The following is a 19,172-nucleotide window of genomic DNA, read 5'->3' on the forward strand; positions in this document are numbered from 1 at the left end:
TTTACACAGGCGAAGTTAATATTCGGTATATTAAATTAGTTTACATTTATAAGAGGAATAATTTTATATTTACTTAATAAACTTCTGTAAACAGTTCAGAGAACATTTTATAAGTCACAGTGTAAAGTTCGTCAGTTTATAATCTGACAATCGTTATACAGTGGCAGAATGTTGTACATTGAATATTGTTCAATGACTTATTAAGAGAGCGTCGGTGGCTCAGGAGTCAAGCCTTTGACTTGCAATCTGCAGGTCCTGGGTTCGAATCCCGCCATGTACCAATGTGTTTTTCGATTTCCAATTTACATATGTACATTTATCCGACGTTTTCGGTGAAGGAAAACATCGTGATGCAACCTGCTCATATCTGAGAAGAAATTCAAAGGTTTGTGGGAAATCAACCAACCCGCACTTGACCAGTGTGGTTGACTATGGCCTAATCACCCTTAACTTAGGGTAGCCTCTGAGCCCCACAGTGGGGACGTATAGTGAGCTGACGATGACGATGATGATGATGATGACTTATTAAGAAAAGAACTTTCTGCAGTTTTTTAGAATTGTAAGAATAATAATAAAAATTGTTTAAGCAAGCGATTGTCAATCTAGGAAAAAGTGCGTGATATTAAAGTTATTTTTAATGTAAATAAAGTTTCAATCTTTCTAATATTTCTTTTATTATTGTGTATTTCGTATAATGAACCTCATATTAAGACATACATACATAGTCGAACCTGGATTAGAGAGTGTCCAAGGGACCGCGCCCGAATTTCACTTGTAAAGGTCACCCGTCGGACAATGACTCTTTTCGCAAGGTCTCTGCCTTATCCACTCCTTGCTTATCCCCTTTCGACTCTATTTTCATTCATCAAGATTTCTTTGGAAAAAAAGCCGAGCCATCCAATATGCAGATAAATGTCACCGCAGTTGGAAACCAAAGTTACACCAACATCATTGAATTAAAGGTAAAAAAATTAATTTACCAGATTCCATCCGTGAGAAATAATAACACTTGGTAAGTAGCTTATGTGTTCTTCCAGATTACGTTCTACATCTGTGCACAATTTCATCAAGATCCGTTGATCCGTTCCGGTGATTATCTTCTAACAAACGTCCATCTATCTAAACTTTCGCATTTATAATATTAGTAAGATTAGTAAGACAACGTCCCATAAGGAGGCTTCCGTTGGACACGTGCAATTATACGATGTCAATTAGCATCAATTACTGTCCGTGTTTAATTGACAATCGTGTTAAACCTGTCAATTATCGAGCTATTTCAATTACTGTCATAATTAGTAAGATAACGAAATATTAAGCAAAAAGCTAGAAATTCATATGACGATTTTGTATACTACTGGTATAGAAAATCTTGAAGCGCCAATAGTCTAATAGTTAAGGGTACGGATTAGCGATCATGTGGTCGTGAGTTCGAATCGAATTCGAATAAATCATATCCTAGCAAGCCATTTTTTTTTTCAGAGGGGAATGCTTTCTGCATACTCCGCGCCCGGGGGGGACGCGGAAGTTATGTGGGATTCTCCTCTATAGCGGAGGCATACCCACTAAACCCCTCTGTTCCTCCAACGCATCGGGACGGGACCACGGGCACGCTTTCGCTCTCGTCCGCGGCCCCGTCTGCATCCTAGCAAGCCTAGAGCTTAGTTGAAATGTTACATGAAATATTAGTAAATTAACAAAAATTCTGCTAATATTTTACTTAGAATAAGATGTTCATAATTCACATCTTATAACTCATAATTCGTAAGCTTTACCGAATAATCTGCCAATCCTAAGAAAATCAAAGCACAAAATATCTAACAGAAGAAAAACGAACTAATGTCATGATTTTTTTCTATTATTTAATCTGTATTTATATATGCAGTTTATTAGCTTGTAGCAGATTCTTGGTGTGGATTTTCACTGTTGAAATATTTGTGTTAAATATATTTTTAAACGATAAATTTTAATACAAGTGTTTAATCTTACGGTTGCATATCGGTTACCTTTAACCTTATATCATCCAAGCCTCCTTAGCCTACTAAACTATAAATCTATAATAAACTTGATGGTTTAATATTATAATTTATAACGCAAACAATGTCGCAATATAAAAAGACATCACCAAAATAAGAAGAAAGATGTCAAGGTGGTAACTTATACATGGAATTCTTTAGGTTGAAGGAATTATTACGGCCAAAGAATTACTTAATTAACGAATATGATGAAACGGATTCCAGTGAATATTTATGTTACATCTTATATAACATATAAAGTCAATGCCTAAGTAAATAAAATTGTTATTATATAAACAATTATTTAATAAAACTAAATATATTCATCAACTTAATTAACGATATTGTTATACAATATGTATGTACTTTCATATTATGTTTTTCCATTAGGCAGTTTATCTACAATTTCGTAATCAATACCATTGCTTTTTAAACGCTCAACTATATCTGTTTCGTAAAAAGCACACTCTGGCATCAGCACACCTCCCCTGAAATAAATAAAAAAATTAAGACAAAGTAGTCAATTATAAATGAGTTTTTTCTTATACATATATTATGTGAAACTTACTTTGGTGTTTTGGATCCTTCCAATAATATTGTAACCGCAGAGAAAAGAGCGGTCGTCGCCGTAGATTTGTACGCCGGGTCAGATCCTGTTATCTAGAATAGAAATTAACTCATGATAACACCACAACACATGAATACCAAATCACGAAAATCGAAGATTTTCGAAAAAAGAGGCATTTATTTAAATCAGAAAAAATATTTTTCGTCTTTATTCATTTATGTGAACGCTAGTAGTCGCACTTATATAATAGCCTATGTGTTTTCCTAGACTATGTTCTACATCCTAGACTATGTTTCTTGTAACAAACATCCAAACCTTCACATTTATAATATAGAGATTATTAGCAGACACTGTTAGATGTTTAATAGTTCTTGTAAACTAGTGTATACGCATCCTAACCTTTACGATATGCTCTTTCGTAGTCGGATCGCTTCCTTTTCCTATTAGAGTGAACGTGTATTTCAAATCATTCTTCAGTTTTTCCGTTGGCCCCTTATGTGACATTAAACCAAAGGAAAAGAAGCCAGGGTGCTTCCACATTAGGTTTCTAAAGCATTTCAATTTACATAGAAAATATGCGATGAAAACTAAAGGGATAATTAAAAAATGAATGAGTAATGGCATCGTAGTGTAAGCCCTAAAATGTATCGGTTTCTTTCCTTTTTTTTCTTGAAAATATATCTGAGCCATTGAGTCGACTTCATAGTCCGGTCCTGGATAAGGGAACCACCATTTTCTTTCGTGTTTATGGAAAAATGATCTGTAACAAAGTATTGAAAAAAAATTTTTTTCTTTACTACTATTATATTATATTAAAACTAAAAAAGTATAAAAAACTATAATATAATGCCAACATTATTTAAGACAAGTTGTATGTCTTAAAATTATAGTTTTTATTAAGTAATAATCAATGAAAAATTACTTGTGATTGACAAAAACTCTGCAATTATTATTTTCGAGGCCGTTTGTCAGTTCTATTTGTTTTCCACATCGCAGAATTTTACATAATGCATTACCATCGCCAACTTATTTCATGGAGCGGTACAGTCAGCTGCAGAAGTATACGTACATTTAAAAAACTTAATGAAATTTAAAACTTTAAATTATTAAAAATTCGCGTGCATGTATTCTTTAACATGTATTTATAGTCGGAAGCATACGGCTACGTGATACATATTTTTGAAACTTAAGGCCTATACAAATTTCAGGTACTTTTTAAATGTATACATATTTATGCAGCTGACTGTACAAAACTAAATTATATGAATTGTTTTTAGTTATAATAGATTTCGAGGTGTTTGTATAATGATTAGTACAGACGAGACCATGTGATTGTACATTAATAATCTTGAGTGATGTTAAATAAAGTTTTGTAATATTAAATATGAATTGAATGCAAACCAACCAGTGCGAAACATCACAACGAATATGAGACGAAGGCATGTCACGTCTTTGCTCTCAATACACAATCCCGAAACGGAAATTATGATCTCAAGCGTGTGTTTCACTCAATTCTGACATCGACATTCCAATAATTTAAGATCTAAGGATAAATAAGATATAACAGAACCCGTATATTTATTTTAAATCTTTTTCTACGGTATCTGTATAATAAAATATAACTAAATCAAACTATCAATATTAAGCAAATTAATAATTGTTTAAAATACAGCTTTCTAATGTAAACAATCTATGAAAAAGTCGAATTGGTTTTGGTTACAGCTGCTTATTTGAAAACTAGATGTCGCCCGTGACTCCGTCCGCTCGGGTTAAAAAAAATTAATTAGTAGCTGATGTGTTCTTCCAGACTATGTTCTACATCTGTGCCAAATTTCATCGAAATCCGTTGAGATATTTTAGAACAAAACATCCATCCATCCGTCTATCTAGAAATATTTTTGTTCTGTTAAACACTTTATATAAAATACTCACACAATAATCACAGGAAACAAAGCGTAAACGTTCAGACAAAAGTGAATTTTGTTATACAAAAAGGACATATACATGGACACGACCTTTGTTTTAACCGTTGAATATTTTCCTTGATGCTTGATGTTTTATTGGTCACGACATATGTCAAGTAAAATTGTGAATAAACACAACGAGATGACTTTTAAAATACAATAATTTATTTTGCACTGATGTACATATCATATATCTTTAAATGAGCAATTCTTATATTCTATATATATATGTATGATTCCTAGCTAGATCGATTTATCGCCCCCGAAACCCCCTATATACTAAATTTTATGAAAATCGTTTTAGCCGATTCCGAGATTCCAAATATACATATATATATATATATATATGTATATAAGAATATTTTTTTAGAAAATGACATTTTATTCGTGTTTTATCGATAATCAACTGAAACATAAACTTAACTTTTTCTATCGGTAAGATCGAAAAATATTATTCATATTTCATCATTTTATTAGTAATTCGTACTTAAATATAATTTCCAAAAAACACAATGTATAAAAAAACCGTTAATCCAGGTACTGTAATTGGTAAAGCAATGAAAACTCAACGAATAAAGAGATTTAATTTAGATGTGTTTATTTTCATGATGAAAAAAATACAAACATGCAAGTTATTACGTGTAAGAAAGATAAAGTTTCGATGATTTGGCAAAGGAATTAATTTGATGATTGACCAAGGTTTTCTTTTTCAACTGTTCACTGTCCAACTGTTCTAAGTAATGCTTTATTACTCATTTTGTTTGATTTTTTATACAATATTTTAAATATCTACAACGTATTTAATTGGATGACATTCTAATGATATTTATACCATACAATATGTGATCGCAAAAACTACGATATAATACTGAAATTTCATTTTCGAAGGAGCTTAAAAATAATCCGTTAACCACATCGAGCTCATCGAGAATTTCAAAAAATTCCTGAATTTTATCTCGCAAACAAAACTTTTTGTCTCTACTTTAATATACCTATACAAGTTTTATTGCCTTTAATCCAATATGCAAAGTTATAGAACACCAACAATACGTCACAAAATGTTAAACACTCATAAACAGCATATATACTGAACCCTTTCACTAATTTATCTTACTAATATTATAAATGCGAATGTTTAGATGGATATAAGGATGTTTGTTTGAAGGTATCTTCGGAACGACTCAACGGATCTCGCTGAAATTCGCATAGATGTAGAACATAGTCTGGAAGAATACTGAGTCGAGTTCGACAACTAATATTAAAAAAAAGTAAACAATATGTTTATTGTTTCGATAAAAAACAGTTTCAGTATCCAAAAGTAAACGTGTCAAAATTGTTTAGCCTTCGCCAGTGACATCGTCCACCTCGCAAAAGAAAGCATAGCAAATAGCCTATGTGTTCTTCTAAAAAATGCTGTACACCTAAACCTAATTTCATCCAGATACGTGCACCCGTTCTAGGGATATCTTCTTACAAACATTCATCCAAACTTTCGCATTTTTAATATTAGTAAGATAAATGTATATTATGACATTAATAATTTAATATGTTTATAATGAATATTCGCCCAAAAATAAAGTTGACGGTCCCGGTATAAGACGCGGGTACAAAGGCAGCAAAATTCCAAATTCAAAACTGACATGTATACCACATGTCAGACGCAGCCAATGATGGGTTTGAACTTGCAACATTGGCGAATTTGAAAGCCCAACATCAATTGCTTTTGTAATTGCTTTAGTTCCAAACTTTAAGGACATCAATTGAGAAAAGTGTTAGAAGTTCTTATAATACAAATCTCTACATGAATTTATTGTAGAGTGCCTTTTAAAATGTTAAAGTGGAAGAAAAATTTAAAAACTTCTGCTGGTTTTAAAAATACTGCTCACTCTTATTACTTCTATTTTCTTAATAAAGCATTAATATATTAAAGAATATTGCGCGAACAAATAAACGTGAAATTAGCTCCAGTTAAAGTTAATATGTAGATGTGCATAAAACTATTTTTAACCAAAAGAAAGACTTAAGTATTTTTAGACATTATTAGTTAGAATCCTTTGGAGTGAATGGCGCGCTTTTATTACAAAGTCCAGTGTCAGAATTATTAGTGAGGGGATATAAACGTCGACATTTCACTTGGGCTAATGTTGCGCCAGTACACCGGCACAGTGTCGGATTTTCTTCCTAACAGTATTAAAGAGGATTAGTAAATTCTAGAACACACTTACTTCTTTATTTCCGTCGGTACAGATTCATTTATGGCTTCAGGAAATGTCTCTTTCTTTAAATCTTTAAACTTCTTCATATTTGTCATTTCAAATACAAAAGCCTCCCAAGTACCGTAGTGTACTAATGTTTTATTCCTACCACCGTAGTAACATTCTCTAGGTATATGTAATTCGACGTAACATTCGGCGGTATGCAATGACCCTGAAATTAAGTATTAATACGTCTTACTCCCGCACTTAAGAATTATAAAATGGGCGTTGAAGGAGGACCTTATTGTAGGTCTCAGCAATATATACAAAGAGAGAATGAGACAGAAGTACTTAAAAACCTTGTAAACAAATGACAAACATAAAAATCCGACTTTAAGGAACGTAAAGTTATTAAACAAATGAAACAACACACTTTTAATAATTCAATATTCATTAAAAATAGTAAGTATTTTAATTATCTTTTTGTACAAACTGGCTGAAAATAACAATTTATATAACAAATCTTGATAGTCTGGTGCTATGTTTTTGTTATATATTTTATATACAAGTTGATGTAGTACTCAGAGGGTCAAAGTCTAAATAAATTTACCTTTAAAATGTCTATCCAATATTATAAGTCCTGTAGAAGTTGGTATGGATGCAAAACCACAACTCGGTACTATTAGCACGCCAGCCTCTTCTGCCCGTTTGTGGTACGCTCTGTATACATTCAGCATGTGCTAGAAATGTTTTAAAACCATTAATTAAACTACAAATAAAATCAACCAAACATGAAGTCAGTACTTTCAAGTGTGGGTTAAGTAAACAACTTAACTAGCGCGTAACATCTTTCGATCATAACACCACTTGACGACAACGTGAGGAGGGTTCATGGTCAAAGGCTACTTTGCAAATTATAGTATAAAATGTAATATAACTTAACAATATAATGAAAGTATAGAATGCTATAAAATGAATTTAGTTCATTGAGTTTTGTATTTTTTGTGAGTTTATGAGGACAAAATCCCCGTTTAAAACATGTGTTTTAATCAAAGATAACGGACAGGGATGACGATATGTTTATGCAGAGATTTGGAGGTTAGAAACCCACGGCGCTTGTTGAAAAAAGACGCTCTTAATTTAAAAATGTTTCGTAATAAAAAATTAAAACAATATAAATGTAGAGATGATACAATACATATTCCGTACAGCATAAATAAAATAATACGAAACCGCAAACAAAAAATTCCGTCGGCAATAAAACATTTCCGTAATCGTAAACAAACAGCAGAATAATCAAGTAGACGATACGATCAACAATTGAAAAATGTTACACCTGGGAGGAAACGAAACAAATAACAAGCCAGAAATATGACTCCCTAGCCCAATGGGGAAGAAAAATCCCGCAATAGACATGAATCGGACATCTCCCGGGATAACCTTTCGCTATTGTTCTCTGTATTCATTTTTAAACACCTAGAATAAGAAAATTAAAAAATACATTTACTAATTATCAAGTTATGTTTTTTTAAATATCGTCTATTTTAATGTAGAATATTTTTATTTTGTTAATAAAGTTGAAAATATTCTTAAAATGTTACTATTATTATAATGGCGAATGATTAGATGGATGGATGGATTTGTTTGAAGGTAACCCGGGGGCGACACAATGGATCTTCGTGGAATTTGGCACAGATATAGAACATAATCTGCAGGAACACGTAGGCTACTCATTATTTTTTTTATTCTGTCGCGATTCGCGACTATCTAATAATTAAATAACAACAAACAACGTTTTGAAGACCTCGGAATTATCACATCAAATGTATAGCAACTCAGTATTACATTTGAAAAAAAAAAGAAATAAAATAAACCTTAGATTAAGAATATTCTTTGTCGAAAACACGCCAGCTAATGTGTTAGCTCGTTTAGAAACATTACAACGTTATGGTTACAAAAGAATCGCTTACATACATTAGTAACGATTACATTGGAGATGTAACCAACAAAAACTTTATTAAAACCTAATTTAATTGTTTTAAAAAGTTATACATACTGTATGTGCGTGGTGATCAATTTCGGTACGTGATTTAAAACATAAACTTTATCTGTGTACGGTTATTTAAAAGTAACACGACCATAAAAAAAAATTAAAAAAACTATTTTAAAAAAAATATTTCCACAGGATTTTATTATTTCGGTGGAATATAAAAATAATATGTTTATTAAGTTATTTTATTTTGGACTCTTGACATTGTTTTATCATTTTGACATTGGTTTATTGTTTCCGAAATCAAAATCTCTGAACAAACATATCGTAAAGTCTATCATTATACTAAACAGAGAAAACAATATGTTTTAAACGGGGATTTCGGTCTCAGAAATCCAGGGTTAGTAGGGTAAAAATAACAATGTACTTACGTACAATTCCGCGGATATATCAACGTAATGTGTTCCAGTGTGTACACACGCTTTCACTATGTATTCGCTTAGTAAAGTATTGGGTCCCGTACAATTTATAACAATTCTAGCCCTCTTCGTTACATTACAAATGCTATCATCTTTGACGTCACTTATTATTGTTAGAATTTTCGTAACGTCAACATCTAAAATAAAGAAATCAAAATGTATGTAGTATAGCAATAGTTAACTAATCTTACTAATATTATAAATGCGAATGTTTGGATGTATAGATGGATAAATGGGTGAGTAGCTGGATGTTTGTTAAATGGTATCTCCAGAACAACTACATAGGTTTCTCTGTAATCTGGTATATTATAGATGTAGAACAGAGTCAAGAACACATAGTATACAATTTTTTTTTTAATTCCACGCAAACGGAGTCGTAGGCGACAGATACTTAAATCAAACAAGATAATTGTTAATTAAACTATAAATAGTAACGAAGCTATAAATATGGCGATACAAACTACACATAATATCTTGGCCAGCGTTGACATCATGACATCAGCGTTGACAGATGGACATCTGGCCTCTGTCTTAAATTATCTAAACCTTTAAGATTCCAAGAGGTCACGATAAGACATTATGTTAGACTACTGTTCCAATTAAATTGTCACTTGTACTTAAGTAACATTTAACGATTAAATATATTCAATACTTATTAACAAGATTTAAAAAATTACATTTGTAAAAACCTTGTATTTATGCACTTTAAACAATACCTTAAATTAAATTTGTAAAAAAATGTTTTATGTAATAATTCAATAGAGTAAAATTCAAATTTGTCAACATAATTTCTATAAATATTCTCCGTCAACCGCGATTCCGTCCGGCCGAAATAAAAAAAAAACACATGTTCTTCATTATTCTCTTTTCTTCATTATTCTTCAATTACTCATGCTCAGAATTTTTGTCCATCGCCTCGTGACGTCACATGCCGATGGTCAGTTAGCTTAAAAAAACGGTTACTAAAATTGTTGTTGAAATAATTTCGTTTCTGTGTATTCATGAAATTGAAATTGGGGCCTGCATACGCAGGTTTTACCCATCGGTATATAAAAAAGACGCTTTAGAGAAAAATAGTAAATAAAAAATGCTGTTATAGCACACGTAATTATTTTGAGTTAGTTTTTAATGAATTACTACTAACTATTACAAACTAACAAAAAAAAACAAGAAAAAGGCGCACAGTTGGATGCGGAGTAATCAGCAAACATTTTGCGTTCGGATATACGCACCATATTCTTCAATCTCTGACAGCAAGTTATTCACTTTCTCCTTCGATCTGCCAGATATCCCCCATGTTATTGTTTTATATGTGTCATGTTTCTTAAACGCGGCTAACAGTTGAACAACATGTTTTCCTGTGAAGCCTGTAGCACCAATAACTATTATATCCACTTTATCCATTTTATACAAAGTTACACAATCATTGTATACCGCACAGCAATGCTCTTGATCTCTAAAAACATATAAAATATAAATAAGCAGCTTATATAGAATGCTACAAGTTGTAAAGTTGTTAACCTTCGTCGAAAACAAGGTCAAATAATCGTTTCTATGTAGGGTTGGCCATCAAAACTAAATTTAACCTGTGCAGATTTTTAAATATTTATAAAAGATACAAATTGAAAATATTAAACTTAAACTTTTAATTGTCCTTTTGAGAATAAAAAAAGGTTTGGTAACATAATATAATATTTTAATTTTTAATAACTTATGAATTTCGTCGAATTTCGAGTTACGAATGACAAACAAATGTAAAAATCGAAATTCAATAAATACCTTTGCTGTTTAAGTTAAAAACGAAACCATTAAATTGTACTCGCAAAAAAAAAACGCCTTTTTATTTTTTTTAACAGCCCTGGATGATAATGCACCGATGTCATCGAAATAATCTGTTGCATTTACACAACAAATTAGACTTCTTGCTCTTTAGACATGGGCATCTCCAGTACTTGGTGGCATGTGGCATGAAATAGGAAATGACCTACTATGGATGTTTTGTTTTAAATTTATTCGGAAATACTTACCTCCAAATCTTTACAGAATCGCATACGTAGGCACTTGAGCTCTAATTACACTCCACTCATATTCCATTTTAAGCACATAATCATTGTTCAAATGTCTCCACTTTATATGAACGACTGTTATCCACTTGAAACAATGCACTAATGAAAAATGTTGTAATAAGTTCTACTTAATCGTTTTCCACTTCAATATTCACAACATGTCTTAGGCCCTTCGGACACAAAGCAACGTAAATCGTCGAAACTAAAGCCCTTCGTATACAAGGCAACGCATCGTTGAAGCTAATATTGTATGCACCGCGAGAATCGCGTTCCGCGCGCTCCGAACACACAACGTTGAATCGTCGACGCGAATCGTCTATTTGTTCAATACAAGCTAAGCGTCTCCATGTCAACTGTATAGATTTGCTCCACCATCTTGAAAATTACAGCAGCTTGTCTTTCTGTCTTTAGTGATGACAGATAGAAAAATCGGTGCTGTGTATTTAGCGACTAAAATCGCCGGATTTCAAATTATTTACGTTGGCTAGTGTACGAAGAGCCTTATTCATAAAGTTGCGTGGTATTCACCGCGACTCTAATTACATTGAACTTAGTACCTACCTACATTAACATAATGAAATCATTCACCGTCAATAATTCAATACAGAAATAAACGTAATAATATTGGGATTTTACTTTTTGGTGAGTCCCAAGTAAGGCATTGACCCCTAAAATTCGTTTATTGTAAAAGGGACTTCGATGAATAAAGAATTAAGAATATATAACGTACTCTTGTGCGTTATTACAGGTTATCGCATTTTTATTTCGTACCAGCTGTCGCCCGCGACTCTGTCCGCGTGAAATGAATAAAAAACTTAATTAGTTCCCGGCAATTATTCGAAATTTTCTCGCCTTTTAAACCTTCCCAAACCTCCAAAAACATTTTAGGACCAAGATAAGATAAATCCGTTCAACCGTTCTCGAGTTTGCAATTGATTTTTATAGGTACTAATTTTTTTGTTAAAAAGGTTTTGGAATTCATATCTTCGGAATATGACAACTAGAAGTGACCTTCATCGCTTTGTAATATGAGAAAATCATGTCTATTGTTTGATTTCCCGCCATTGAAGAAATCTTTTTTCTAAAGTTACATGATCGTTATATCTAATATTTAGGTATGTATTTATTTTTAAGAACAAAAAAATGTTCTGTCTTAACAATATTGTTCCTAAAAGTAATCTTGTCATAACAGACTTTTTTTTCTTAGAATACCGTTTAAAACAAACAATCGCATTACTCAAAAATCTTTATTTGCTTATTAACATATAAAAATAAAATTGCATGAATTGATAAAGTACGTAATAGATACACCAATGTGCATTTAGATCTGCGCCAAGGGTTCTTCCACTAATCACGTGAAGTTCGAAATGTTCCAGAAAAATCACGAAACATCACGAAGAGGAACGGTGTGGTCTAAAATAAGATATCATGTGTTTTTATTATCTGATTGATGACGTAAATTTAATAAATACATAAATATTGAACATTTCAATGAGAGGTAATCTACGTCATATGTCATTCGATGTGGTTCAAAGAGTTGCTAAAACAACATCACGTGATTAATGGACAACCTGTTGAAGATAAGTCGATGGTCCATTTTTAGTCAACAACAGGGCTTTTGAGAAAACTTAAATAATAACTTTTAAGCATTTAAAAACATAGAGTAATGCATCATTAAATACATTCACACACTTATATTGAATGGAATTTGAATCTATAATGGTGACAGAGGCCGAATAACCCTGTATCAATTTATAAAGTACTATATATTAACAACTTTTAATTTGAAATATTACTTCCATTTTGGTTATTTAAAAAAAACATAAACTAACAACAGAAATTATCAATGACAAGTAATTCTTTAATAGACATAAAGACAAATAATGTAATACTAAAACTATAAGATACAATTTTTTCATAAACATGCGTATATTTTTTAATGAATGCATCCAAGGCATAATTGTGATTGTGATAATAGTTTATGCTTACGCATGTGTGCGTAACTGCATTGTTGTTAGATTTCAACAATCCTATTGGCTCTTACGTTTACGCACACAAACGACCGTCTTCATATAGACTACTCAACAGTTTAACCGTCTACGTGTGGTAAAACAAGGGTGAAACAATTATTGTAGGTTTCTGAGACTAAAATCTTTATATAAACATGTCGTCATACCTTCATTTACATTATCTTTAACGAAATAGAGATAAGTATATTTTTAAAGATTTTGGTCTCAGAAGCCCACGGTTATTTGTTCAAAACTTTTAAACTCTGTTAACACTTAGACGAATGTAGGTAGATATAATTTTTTTAAATATAATTAACAATTTTAATCAACAATTTTTACTCTTCTAAAGCAAAAATACTATAGGATTTATTTCGTAAATATTTTTTTTATATATTTTTCGTATGAATTTTAATTTTACCTAAATAAACATTTTCTTTAATTATTTATACAATTAAACATGCATTAAAGGCGTGAATGGAATAACATGCAAAGCCAGTGAAGAAAATAAGTTAACATTACAAATCTTAAAGATATTGATTGATGGTAAGTTTTATTCTTGAAATTGTATACATTGTCATGAAACTTTTCACTAACTCTAAATCTTTATAGCAAGATCTGAGACAATAAGGAACTATTATCCTTAACAATGTGGTAAATGTTTTAAAATGTGCCAAACTTTTTTTTGAAACTGTTTTGTTAAGCAAATCTGGATCAATTTTAGATCAATAATTATTCAAATATTTACAATATTAATTGTTCATAATTATTGCCGGAATAATAAAATTTATCATTGTTATAGTGTTCAATAAATTGGGTCTCCAAACTCACCAAATATTGACTACAGACTTTTTGGTTAATTCATTTACCTAACATATTCTGGCAACACACAAAGAAACAAAGACATAGTAGAAAATATATTTATTTGAGATGTGTTATTTAATTGTAATAATTCAATTTCAATACTTTAACATTAGGATACATAATTATATTTGAAATTATAAAGAAAATAAAAAGATCTAGTTCAAATTCAGGTTTCATTGTTTTAGCCTGTACTTTTATAGTATCACTGACAGGCTTGGAGACCCATGGTCTATCTAAGATCATGAAATCGTGTATTTAATCACAAAAAGAATGTAATGTCATAATCCATTTAGCCCTCTTGACCAAAGTCTTCCATAAACTTTTTAAGTTTGATCATATCATCATCGTTGACAGTTGGTTTAGATGTAGCGAGAGATCTCAACATATCTGACATTGTCACCGGTGGTTCACCCAACTTGTCACTCGGTACATCCATCCATGTCATTTCCATTGCCCCAGGATCACCAGGAGAACATGGAGTCAGCAAATCGTGAACAATTAATTTTGGATCAGTTGGGCTTGGTCCAGAAATTTTCTTAAAGTGAGTGGCCGATTGGACCTTACGTACTGGTTGCATCAGAGCATCACGAACAACAATACTTATATCAGCTCCGGAATAACCATCTGTCTTTGTAGCTAAAACCTTCATATCTTGCTCAGTCAACTGATGTCTTGTGTTGCCGAGATGTAACTTAAACATATCCAGACGTGCATGTTCTTCGGGTAGAGCGATGTATATACGCTTCTCAAAACGCCTTCTAATAGCAGCATCGAGTACCCAAGGTATATTCGTAGCTCCAAGTACCAATATACCATCCATGTCATTGCCAACACCTTGCATTTGAACCAGAAACTCTGTCTTGATCCTCCTTGCTGACTCAGACTCATTATCAGAACGTGAAGAACAAAGAGAATCAATTTCATCTATGAAAATAATGCTTGGTTTATGTTGTCGAGCAAGTTCAAATAAATTCTTCACTAATTTCTCTGATTCACCAAGCCATTTGGAAACAAGGTCAGATGATGAAACAGAGAAGAATGTAGAGTTATTTGCTTCTGTTGCCACAGCTTTGGCTAAATATGATTTACCAGTACCAGGTGGACCAAATAGTAAAATACCTTTCCATGGTATCCTTTTTCCTGTGAATAGGTGAGGAAATTTAATGGGTAGTATAACAGCTTCTTTCAATGCTTCCTTTGCTCCTTCTAAACCAGCCACATCGCTCCATTTTACATGCGGCTTTTCCACAACTATGGCACCCTCAAGTTTCCCTTGCAGTTTCTTTTTTTCTGGATCATCAGAGTCACTATCACTGTCACTCTTCTTATCCTCACTCTTAGACTCTCCATCTTTGACTGGCTTCTTCTTCCGATCCTTTTTCAGGTATTCTTTCAATTTCTCCGCTCTGTCCAGATATTGTAAACATTTTGCTCGAATGCTCTCTTTAGCTTTTTCACCTTGCGCTTCATACTTTACAGCATGGAGAAAGTATTCCACCCCATGTTCATAGAGTCTTAGTGCTTCCTCATAATTTTTATTCTTATCTTCTTCAGTTGCCTTTGTTACCAGGTCAATTGCTTTTTGTAAGGTATTGGATGATGCCATTCTTCAGTATTAGTTGTTAATCTGAAAATGAATAGATAATTCATATAAAATACAGCCTGAGTGTCAATAGTGCTGCCAGTATCCATTGCGCAAATACCTATACACAAAATATCTCCATCGCTGTTTTTCAATGAGAATTACAGAGACAGAAAGTTTTGTAAGTGTTTCTGCAACTTCAACAACTAATGGTGCTAGGGGCAGTGATCAAAGACTTTAAGTATGTTATAATTATAGTTATTATCCAATGTGTTTTCTAAATATGGCTTCTTGTATACCATTTTTAGTCAGGACTTTATTAAACCACAATATATATTAGAGTGTTGTAAGTTATTTAATTGTATTAAAGGATTTTCATTTCTTAGAGGCTTAAATATTTGTTATTTAATCAATGATGTTAATCAATGAACAGTTGTCTCTAGGGTAACAGCATGTTCTAAATGGTTATACAAATTTTATGTTTCATTTTCATACTTTTCCCTATAAAATCTGGCAATAAATTATTCATTTACCAATTGTTTTTGATTTTATAGTTCAGCTAGAAATCAATTTTTGTAATTTTTTTTGATAAGAATTTACTTCGTTATCCACTTTTAATAACTAACTTTTAATATATCCTCATTTTCAATATACTAATAGTGCTTGGTAAGTAAAAAAAGACAAGTATATGAGGAAAATGACTCATTGAGATTGATACCAAATACATGGATTTACTATTTACTTTAACTTTCTAGATTTCTTGTTAGGGTTCGTATAGTGTAATTGAGCGGTCACTTGATAAAAATTGTCGAATTAAGAAGGCAGGCAATTAAATAAACGATTTACTAAGCCCAGGGATAAACGATGACATATTTACATCACTACGTCATAGCTTACAATAACTTGTTTCTGCTTTCAATAACTTACCAATTAGGCGATTATAATCACTATATTTTGGGGTACACAAAAATGCAATTTACAAATAACTCTTACTTTCCATCACAATTTTATTACGATTTCTACGAATTCTACGAATGTTTGCTTGTCTCTTCTGTCATTAATTTAATTTATTGTTGCCATCTACAATTTTTAAAATCCGACATAATTTTACTAAGTGCAATTTCTTGTAGCGTATTTGTGTTGCAAAAATAATTTATAGCCTTAGAGGAATTACTTGTAATTAATGTGTTTCCTAAAAGTTTATAGCTTTTTAATATTGTTTTTATTTTCTATACACTACCTTTCCCAATTTCGAGACAATCTTATTATGCTAGTGTATATTTTATATTAAAGTCTAATACATATTTCTAAAAATTGTCATATTATTAACATCAAACTAATATAAAACACTAAATCTATAGTAAACTGATATACAAACACGGCTAAACACTCACGTATATACGTCCGGTGGCGGCACGGACTAGTTTCGAGCCCATCGGGGGCCGTTCATCAGGATGAGTGGTACTGGTATTATTTCGCGGACGCGGCCCGTCGCTCACTGCGCGCCTGCGCTCTTAGGGCGCGTCTTGAGGGGGCGGGGGGCGCAGGTTGCGCCGGCGTCGTCGACGATGTTGATACCAAAGCGTCGGTGGTGTTGTTGTTGAAGTTTCCGGGGGCACAAAACGTACTGACTATGTCCACGATATCGTCGTCAGCACTGCCGATGTTGTATCGCGCCGCGTTCATTAAGACGGGTTCTTATGTAGGCGAAAGAGTCCACCCCTTGTCTCTGTTGGAATTAGTTTATTATTACTCCATAAAAACAAAATTTAGTTTAGAATTACAATATTTCAAACAATCAAACTTTGTAGCACAGATGTTGCAGCGACATGCAGTCAGTAATTCTGAAGCAGATTCCTTCATTTAATAATTCTGTAGACCTTGAAGAGGTGCATTTATTCATCTGCAACAGAATGAAATTGTAATTAATTGATTCAAGTGTACAACATAATCAATTTAATAATTGCTTTTCACCTAATTACATACCTTATTTAAAAAAAAAACTGGTTTTCTTTGATTATATGGATCTCTCCCCATTTTCTTACAAAACTTCTTTGCAATTCTCTACAATGATGGAACTCACAAACCATGTAAAAAATGATTAGTTTTTACAGGTACAATTAGGAACTTTTATTGCCTGCCCATTTTTGTGAAATGTTTACGATAGAATCATAAATCAAATTAGTTTGAAAAACTTGTCATGACACGCGCTTCTTCTTTTTTTTTTGTTTTTTTATGCGGAACAACTAACGACTACATAATGCATATACATCAATGTAATACATAACAAAGACTTAGTAATTATGTACCCAACACCGTTGTTCACAATTATAATAGAAAAAAAGAAAGGAAAGAAAACAGTAATAATTAAATTCGTACAATTAAACTAAACAAATTAGTTCACAAAGACAAAGCACGCGCGACACTTCTCCTGAATGATGCAGATGACGTGGAAAACAAATCTATATCAATAAGCAGATCATTGTATAGTCTCATCACCCTCCATAAGGGGGCGCGCTCACCAGCATGCGTCTTACATCGTTTTAGCGCAAACAGAACACTATTACGAGTGCTTCGAAAATAACATGTTCTGCCAGGCACATGCAATTTTATTTGTCTAATTAATTCTATGCAATTAAATTTATGGTTTAGGATGTTGTGCAGCAACATAACATCCAAGACATTACGTCTCATGTCAAGCGTAGGCAAATCATATTTTAGCAACAATGAACTATATGAGGACTTCGAACGAAAACAACGATAATGCATAGACCGTAGAAACTTGCGCTGTACTGCTTCAATTTGATTTTTACTGTTTAAATAAAAAGGGTTCCATATAGGTGTAGCATACTCTAATTGAGAGCGTATAAGGGACTTATAGAGAAGAAGGTAGGACAAAGGTCGCTTGAAAGGGATAGAGGTGCGCATTACAAGACCATATAACTTAAACGCCTTTCCGATTATATAATCTACATGGGCATGGTAATTGAGCTTACAGTCCATATAAATACCGAGATCTCTTATTACTGACACTTTTTCTAAGAGCGTATTAGATAACGAATAAGTGAAACCAATGTTTTTACTTTTTTTTGTATAAGATATAAATTTACATTTGTTTAAATTTAAATGTAGTTTGTTGTTTTTACAATACGCTGTTAAACGATTTAGGTCTTCTTGCATTTTCACACAGTCAATATCGGAAGTAATAGCACTATAGACTTTAAGGTCGTCAGCATATAATTGGAAGTGCGTGTGTTTAAAACATTTATCAATATCATCTATATAAATAACAAAAAACAAGGGGCCTAATATGGAGCCTTGACTTCTTCTTCTTCTTCTTCTTCTTCTTCTTCTTCTTCTTCTTCTTCTTCTTCTTCTTCTTCTTCTTCTTCTTCTTCTTCTTCTTCTTCTTCTTCTTCTTCTTCTTCTTCTTCTTCTTCTTCTTC

The 19,172-nt window shown here is 32.2% G+C and overlaps 2 protein-coding genes across 4 annotated transcripts; both read right to left on the reverse strand.

The window, feature by feature from the left end:
• Window positions 1-2,280: 2,280 nt before the first annotated feature.
• Window positions 2,281-11,653, reverse strand: LOC106122622 (saccharopine dehydrogenase-like oxidoreductase). 3 transcript variants are annotated; one of them, XM_013318707.1, is made up of 8 exons: window positions 11,236-11,653; window positions 10,441-10,664; window positions 9,161-9,345; window positions 7,350-7,479; window positions 6,770-6,971; window positions 2,980-3,340; window positions 2,581-2,672; window positions 2,281-2,500 (listed from the first exon to the last, which is right to left on the reverse strand). In XM_013318707.1, the coding sequence occupies exons 2-8, from the start codon at window positions 10,610-10,612 to the stop codon at window positions 2,386-2,388; spliced, it is 1,257 nt and encodes a 418-aa protein (XP_013174161.1). In that variant the 5' UTR covers window positions 10,613-10,664; window positions 11,236-11,653; the 3' UTR covers window positions 2,281-2,385. The 3 variants fall into 3 exon arrangements, with proteins under 3 accessions (XP_013174161.1, XP_013174162.1, XP_013174163.1); XM_013318708.1 differs by lacking the exon at window positions 11,236-11,653 and having other exon boundaries at window positions 2,324-2,500; window positions 10,392-10,470; XM_013318709.1 differs by lacking the exons at window positions 10,441-10,664; window positions 11,236-11,653 and adding an exon at window positions 9,670-9,773 and having other exon boundaries at window positions 2,324-2,500.
• An 855-nt stretch (window positions 11,654-12,508) lies between these two features.
• Vps4 (vacuolar protein sorting 4) lies at window positions 12,509-16,796 on the reverse strand. The gene is made up of 2 exons (XM_013318609.1): window positions 16,654-16,796; window positions 12,509-15,771 (listed from the first exon to the last, which is right to left on the reverse strand). The coding sequence occupies exon 2, from the start codon at window positions 15,748-15,750 to the stop codon at window positions 14,434-14,436; it is 1,317 nt and encodes a 438-aa protein (XP_013174063.1). The 5' UTR covers window positions 15,751-15,771; window positions 16,654-16,796; the 3' UTR covers window positions 12,509-14,433.
• Window positions 16,797-19,172: the final 2,376 nt, after the last annotated feature.

This window comes from Papilio xuthus, unplaced genomic scaffold, assembly GCF_000836235.2.
Source record: "Papilio xuthus unplaced genomic scaffold, Pxut_1.1 DF826923.1, whole genome shotgun sequence".
Classification (NCBI taxonomy): domain Eukaryota; kingdom Metazoa; phylum Arthropoda; class Insecta; order Lepidoptera; family Papilionidae; genus Papilio; species Papilio xuthus.

Excerpts from the sequence above, each read along its gene's own strand:
- LOC106122622 (XM_013318707.1), bottom strand. The coding sequence starts at position 10,612 with ATGGATAAAGTGGATATAATAGTTATTGGTGCTACAGGCTTCACAGGA. Across the intron at positions 9,346-10,440 it reads GTCAGAGATTGAAGAATATG|ATGTTGACGTTACGAAAATT; the intron begins GTGCGTATATCC and ends TCTTTATTTTAG. Across the intron at positions 7,480-9,160 it reads ATATATCCGCGGAATTGTAC|CACATGCTGAATGTATACAG; the intron begins GTAAGTACATTG and ends AAACATTTCTAG.
- Vps4 (XM_013318609.1), bottom strand. The coding sequence starts at position 15,750 with ATGGCATCATCCAATACCTTACAAAAAGCAATTGACCTGGTAACAAAG.